The sequence below is a fragment of the Scomber scombrus genome, chromosome 14 (genome assembly GCF_963691925.1).
Source record: "Scomber scombrus chromosome 14, fScoSco1.1, whole genome shotgun sequence".
Classification (NCBI taxonomy): domain Eukaryota; kingdom Metazoa; phylum Chordata; class Actinopteri; order Scombriformes; family Scombridae; genus Scomber; species Scomber scombrus.
This window is the reverse complement of record NC_084983.1, coordinates 11,321,002-11,328,407: the sequence shown is the minus strand read 5'-3', so window position 1 is coordinate 11,328,407 and position 7,406 is coordinate 11,321,002. Positions and strand designations below refer to the sequence as shown.

The 7,406-nt window shown below is 37.7% G+C and overlaps 1 protein-coding gene across 1 annotated transcript; it reads right to left on the bottom strand.

Annotated features, from left to right (window-relative positions):
* Positions 1–590: 590 nt before the first annotated feature.
* Positions 591–4,521, bottom strand: hinfp (histone H4 transcription factor). The gene is made up of 9 exons (XM_062433360.1): positions 4,149–4,521; positions 3,734–3,960; positions 3,423–3,534; positions 3,123–3,275; positions 2,921–2,998; positions 2,163–2,283; positions 1,916–2,054; positions 1,700–1,824; positions 591–1,611 (listed from the first exon to the last, which is right to left on the bottom strand). The coding sequence occupies exons 1-9, from the start codon at positions 4,303–4,305 to the stop codon at positions 1,257–1,259; spliced, it is 1,467 nt and encodes a 488-aa protein (XP_062289344.1). The 5' UTR covers positions 4,306–4,521; the 3' UTR covers positions 591–1,256.
* Between the last annotated feature and the right edge of the window lie 2,885 nt (positions 4,522–7,406).

Here is a 7,406-nt window from a genome sequence, read left to right as displayed (position 1 = left end):
GCCGTCCGACAGTCTCAGTAGAGCTGCGTTCACTGGCTGCAGAATGAAGAAGTAGAGCGCAGTAAGTAACATTGAAACTAAGCTGCGTGTGGTGCCTAATCTTCTACACACTGCTAATCATTCTGTGACTGGACTCACAGCTTTGACAGAGGTGTGTCATCATTTAAGTCGACTGATCACCAAAGATTTGATGAAATCAAAGCACAAGCTGGATGAAAAGATCACATTACATTGTTATTGTTACTGTCAAGGTTATGAAAAACAATATCTTCATTGTTAGAACATTAACATTGACATTGGTAAGTACATCTTGAGTCGAGTAGTAGGATTCTGAATATATCTAATGCAGGAAAGTTTCACTGAATCAGTAAACTGCCAGGCAAAGTGTGCCCTCACTTCACAACAACCAGATGGGTTTTTGCCATTTGGGCAGAACATTTTCAAATCACATACATGAAAACTAACTGACCATCAATCAATAATACAAAAAATAAAAAAGTGTTAAGTAACCTAATTACCGTTTATCAACAAAGAGATCAGTCAGTTTCATACATATATGAGTAACATTTATTAGGACAACAGAGCTGCACTACAGCAAATACTATCAGCAGGGGGCACCATTGTACTGGTAAGATCTTGATATGCATCAATAAAAACATCAGAATAAGTAAAAAAACAAAACTATTTCAGTGTGACTTTTGTAAACATTGTGTCAGAGGTTTATTCAAGTTGTAGATTAAGCATATAAAAACAATACAACGCAACCCCTCTTTGCTGGGGTCCATACATTTTAATTAACATGTCATTTTTGTGACTCCATTGTTCTGAACTTTCAAGGGTGTGGCTGATGCATTTCTGAATTTGGGTCTACTTCTCCATCTCACAGAAAATGGTCATCCACTCATCCACAGCATTAGCATTCAACTGTTTGAAGATATTACTGTCTGAGACACATTAAATGAACTCAAAAATATATATATTAAAAAAAATACAGGCCAAGAGGTTGCACACAAGCTCAACATCATCAAAAAAACCCACACACATAAAAACTGGTTTATTGCCTAATATAGGCTTATAGTCAAGATGGGTCATTATTGAGAACACATCCCTTCATGTAGATGTTTTACACCTAATCTACATCTCTGTGCCAGGCCACACTAAAGGCACAAAAACTCCACAGGATTCTTTATACATCTGCCCTGCATCTGAGAAACAGCACAGCTGATTATAGTGTCTGGCCATGTACGCAGGACTGTTCAAATCATCTGCATACCCTGCTGCTGAGCAGTACCCTGGAGTTGCAGCATGACAGTGTCCTCCCCTGCTTGTGACAAGCCTCCACTGAGAACGTACAGCATGCTCTCTTCCTGACCGCCCTCTTCAGTGCTGACAGTCGGCTCCTCAGTCCTCTGCTCCTCCAGCAGCACCCCTCTTAGTTCCACCTGCATTTCTGAAGGAAGTGCCCCGTGGGATACTTCATCCACCTCAGTTTGACCACCGTCCTCATCCTCCTGCCTGTTTTGTCTTTCTCTCATCAATTGCTCTGTCAGCTCCACACTCTCGTAGCGAATCAGCTGCAGCCTCAAGAAGCCGTCCTCGTGCTCTTTGTACCTGGCAGAGTGATAGGGAGGCTGTCAGTGCTGCAACGTTCCACACATCTCAAATTCAGCATTACTGGAGGGATCCTTGTAGGACTTACCTGAACCTAGGATGTCCAGATGGCCATTTGAACTGGTGCTTTTTGTGCAGATGGACAGTGAGGTTGTTGCCTCTGGTGAAGCACTGACCACACACGTGGCACTTGTAGCGAGCTGCAAAAGTCCCCTGAAAAAAAATAGAGAGGATGACAAATAACATTTTTAAAAATCTTCGCCGAGTGCAAGTTAGTGATTATTTAAAAGAGCCATCATTTCACCTCATGCTCTTTTTTATGGTGAATCTTCATGGTGCCGAGGGTACGAGAGGTGAAGCCACAGCCAGGAACGTCGCAGTGGAACGCCGGCTCGCTGCTGTGGGTTTCCAGGTGTTTACGCAAGTCGATCAGATTCTTACAGCTACAAAAATAAAATCAAGTGTGGGAGTATTAAGAAAAAGTAAATGCAACTGCCTGTTTAACAGCTTCATCTTGATTTGCATGGCTGTAGCTTCACAGGATGTGATACCTGTACTCGCAGTAGTCACAGCTGTATGGCTTCTCATTACTGTGGCGGAACTTGATATGGTTGCGCAGTGATGACGGTGATGGACAAGTCATGTCACACAGCGGGCATTTGTAGTGGCTCACTGTACCAAGAAAAACAGAAAAACCAAACAGACAGAAAAAAACAGTGATAAGATTAAAATCATCCAAGAATACTGCAGAGCTGTTTATTATCAACAGGAATGTCTCACTCACTTCAATACCAACGTCTATAATATGGTCATTTGGTAGAAAAAACATATAGGATTCTCATGACAATCATTTTTCACAAACTCAGGCACACAAGTGGCACAGGAGTGAAACACTTGCCCACCTCCATTTTAATTTGACTGGCAGTGTGGGTGGGAAGTGGTAAAGGATTGATTGCTACACTCTGCAAAAATCACAGGCTTTTAAAGGTCAATCAAATGTTCACAATGATTGAATAGTTAAAATTTCATATGAGTTATGATATTGATCTAGCAATCCTCAAGTTAATTTCATTTCATATATGATTGATCTGAAATCAATAGCTACCTTGCAGGTAGAAATCAATCTAAAGAATGGTGTGAAAGTGGTTGTGAGTGGTTGAAACTGTATCAGATTTACAGTTATTAACATGCCAAAATAGCTGTCTAGTATTTTAAGGCTTCACTTTATTTTTTCCTATACATCTTCACATTTTGGGAATTTTGTGGGATCAGCTGGTAATACTGAGAGAGCTATTATGTGTGGACTGACCGTGGGTCCTCATGTGGTCTCTCAGTAGTCTTTCTGTTGCAAAACGCTTGGAGCAGTGAGAACACTGGAACCTCTGACCTACAGAAAACATATATAACAAATATAAGCACACAAAGGGAGTGTTACCAGAATTTATTTGAGGTGAATTAAAACACATTGTGTTTAATCTTGCTGTCAGAAAGTCTGGTGCATAAAATTTTACCTTCCATGGCGCTCTGTCGAATTATGTGGTCGAAAAATTTTGTGTTGCTGGCGTACATCCCGCCACAGCCTGGACATGCCACCACCTTCTCCTGAGTATGGCTGCGCAAGTGCTCCCGTAGCTTAGGACGCCCTTTAGCAGTGGCTTCACAATCTGGAGAATGACAGTCACAGAACTTTTACTCACCTGACATCCTTTGTATTACAAAATGTACTCAGCCTTTTAAACCTCTGAAATCTATCTAGTTACACTGACATTTCTGAACTTTAATATTAAGATAAATCATGTTTAAATACTTACCTTTCCATCCACAGCGTACTGGGAATTCACAGTCCCCAGCTGGTATATCTATACACAGGCTATGCATCTCCACATGGCGGTAGAACCACTCTGGGTTTTCATACGGTGGATGCTTTGACAAATATGAATAGAAATTTGTTTTTAAAAATGGCAAAATTATATTTCACTGACACATAAGTGCAGAAATCTCTCCATTTACGTTGACTGTGTGCACATTGAGGACAAGTCACTGGTTGTGTCCTAGCATTTAATATTCTTTGCCACCAAATCTCCAAAACTAGTCAATCAAATGAAACCTCTGTCAAGCTTACCTCACATTCCTCCCAAAGGCAGATAAAATTGTCTGGGATTTCAGGGATGATGTTGCGGTTCTGGTAGCCGATGGAGCAGCTGCCAATCTCCGGCTGGGCATTAAGCACCTGCTGACCCAACTGCTTCAGCTTAGTATGGTAACAGTGAAAGAAAAGATGTCGTCGCAACTCTTCAGGGCCTTCCACAGAGCAGAAACCACAGTCTTTCCAGAGACAGTTTCTCTCCTCTTGGCACAAAAAGCAAAGAAGTTGCATTAGTGGGCATCTGTAGTATTCTAACATATTAGATATAAAATCAAGCACCTTTAAGCTTTAACTTGGGAGTGTTTGAATGCACTTCTTATTGCTCTAAATATGCCAACATTAGACCAACCACAGGTAGACACTGTTCATTATAATAGCAAAAGCATCTCACCTTCTGCTTCATCTTCTTCCTCCTCCGCCATGTTCACAGCAAGGTGACCCTCCGCATGCTTGCAGAAGTTTTCCATCAAACTGAAAGACTCCTGACATGACCCCCACTCACAGTCCAGCTTCAGTGTTTTCTTCTGGATCCGTTTATTATGAGGCATCTCTCTGTCTAAAATGTGCTGTCTGTTTTACACCCAGCGTGAAGCTAACAGGCTGTCTCTAAAACACTCTGCGGCTCTGATAAAACTTCACCAACAACATCCACCAAGTTTGTGACAAGTGAAAAAGATAAAAAAGAGATACATCTTGCTTAAATACGAGCTTCAACACCGCCGAAACACAGAAATCATGTAAACATCGGAGAAGCTCTGAATGTTCAGGGCAGATCTCTCCCCAGAAACAAGGACCAGCTCCAGGGTTCCGGGTGTGATTTGTTCCGCCTCCAATTCTTTTTTTCCTTTTCTCTCTTTATCGTACAATAACAACAAGAACAAAAATGGCATTTTTTTAACTGACAGTGTGTGAGATTATCAGCTTCAGAGGAAACACAAGGAATATCTTAACTCTCAATAATCACAGAGCAATAATAATGAAAAATATATCGTTACAATAAAGTAAAATAAATTAGGTAAAATAAATAATATTACAGACCACAGCATTAATTCAGTTTTCTAAATAATTGGGAAGGCTTTAGATCCATTAACAAGTTTTAAAGATTTTAAGTATAATTTGAATTTATTTCTAAAGAAAACCAAATTGGGGGGACATTTTTGCATTCTAACACAAAACAATATATGACACAAAGTTAATCATTTTTGTTTTTTAAAATTAAACCAAATGTTATGTCATCTCTTGAGAGAGAAGCGGGAAATGATGGGAATTTTTCTTCCAACCATTTGTGAACATGAGAAAAATATATGGTCTGTAGTTTCGATATTGTTTTCACAATATCAACAATTGTTATCTTCTATGTTACAATGTAGTCAAAGTAATTCTTAAGAGGAATAAATGTCATTCATAATTTTAAAGTATGCTTCTTTCGCCTTAGGGGTTGTTGGGAATTTAATATGCATAGTTCTTAGTTTAGTGACTGCATTTTTTATCAAATTTATTTAATATATCATGTATTATTTATTTTATCATCCAGGGAATAATTTGTCTTTAAAACATTTTCTAATAAAATAGTTATTGCATTTCTTGTCCAGAATTAAAGTTCCTTGAATTGACAGTGGGGCCAGTTGCAGCTGTATAATTTGGTGTGTCATTATGTTTTTGGGTAGAAATACAAATTCTTGGGGAAGTGCGCTTCATGAAATCTGAGATAGAAACTGCTTTGTGCAAAATTGTCCAAATTGCCATTAGCATTCATTAAGTCAGTTATAGACCATATATTTCTCTCAAAGCAGTCTTTATAAAATAAAGATCTGTTACAGATTACAGTAGAATGGGATGAGAAGTTATAACATTTTCCAATATAATAATATTTCTTTATGGAACTCTGATAAAGCCACAGCAAGTTTATTAACATCAAACTCAGTAATAAGCAGAAAACTTGATCTACCAACTTTGTTGAATTTAGTGATTTGGAATAGAGTACCAGAAAGAGTTGTTATGTTTGATCCAATATTTTAGGTTCCATTAAGGCAATCAAAGTCAATAACTTTCAGGCCACCATTGTTTGTCTCTTTCACCATATTACCTTTTTTCATATAATGTGGTATTTTTCTCCAAATGAAATCTAGATGAATTTGCTTAATAATTGTTTATATAATTATCATTATTTCTATTATTATTGTTATTATTATATACATTTATTCGCGATGGCATTAGAGTAAGTTGGGTAAATACCCAGGTATTTGATTTCTGATTTGATAGGGATGTTACACATTTATTTTAATGGTGTGTCATTAATAGCAAATAATTCACATTTTTTGAGGTTTAAAGTTAACCCTGAAGCCTTGGAGAATTTTTTTTTTTCAATAGTTATTGGAATTTTCTGTACCCAACACATAACTTTTTTTGTATCATTACAGTTTTTAAGGCAAATGGCTAACATTTCAGTAACTAAAACAAATATAGTGAAATTGGAAAACCTTGAGGTATTCCTACATCAACCTTAAAGCTTAGTGGTACCATTAGGGACAAAGACGCAGCTGCTAATGTTCTGACACAGTCCGCAAACCAGGTTTCTAAAAATGTTCAAGTACTGACAAGATAAATGGATGTTCCACTGACTTGAAGGCTTTATAGAAGTCTAAGAAGAAAATAAAGCCATTATCCTCAATTAGATCTCTGTATTCAATTATGTCCATTACCAGTTTTATATTATTGTGAATTGATCTGGCCTTTAAAAACCAGACTGTGTTTCTGCAATAAGATCCCTGTTTGAAGATGAGAATCAAAAATGTATGTTAGTAGCAGGGCTGGGCAATATATTGATATTATATCGATATCGTGATGTGAAACAAAATATCGTCTTAGATTTTGGATATAGTAATATTGCGATATGTCATCAGAGTTGTCTTTTCCTGATTTAAAGTATATACTTTACTTACCAGACTGTACTAGCAGTTATGTAATGTACCGTTTACCCACATTGTCATTATATCCACATTACAGATGATTATTTATCAAAAATGTAATAGTGTAAATATTTTGTGAAAGCATCGACAGTCATCTCTACAATATTGTTGCAATATCGATATCGAGGTATTTGGTCTAAAATATCGTGATATTTGATTTTTTCCATATCGCCCAGCCCTAGAGTAGTCTGTAGTCTGAATTTCTAAGAGTTCTATAAATCTGGAGTCTTTGTTAGGTTTTGGGATAGAGATTCTAACCCTGTGTCTCATTGTGGCTGGGAGTGTACGAGTCTCAAAGATTTCTAAAAAAACAAGCTTGATAAGGTAGTTCTTTTTTATCTTTCAAGAAGTGTCTGTAGAGGTCTCCTGTGAGACCATCTGAACCTGGGGCTTTATTAAGAGAGAGTCGACCAATTACAGCATCAAGCCCTGCAATTGTTAGTTGATTATCACACGTTTGTTTGCAGTTGTCATCTACCTTAGGGATATATTGTGCAATATCTCTTAAAAAAGTGTCACAATACTTTGTTGAAAATGTAGAAACTGTAATTCAGACTCCAATTCTCCTTCTTTGGTGCTTGTGGGAACATGTGCGAAACCCTCACGAGATTGTAACAATAACATATTTTAACCTCATGAGAGTTCGTCTCTCCGGCTGAGCCAATCTAGTATCTACCATT

Coding starts and splice junctions, on each gene's coding strand:
- hinfp (XM_062433360.1), bottom strand. CDS start 4,305: ATGCCTCATAATAAACGGATCCAGAAGAAAACACTGAAGCTGGACTGT. Junction 2,284..2,920: donor AGACCACATGAGGACCCACG/GTCAGTCCACAC, acceptor TTCTTGGTACAG/TGAGCCACTACAAATGCCCG. Junction 2,055..2,162: donor TGTGACTACTGCGAGTACAG/GTATCACATCCT, acceptor TTATTTTTGTAG/CTGTAAGAATCTGATCGACT.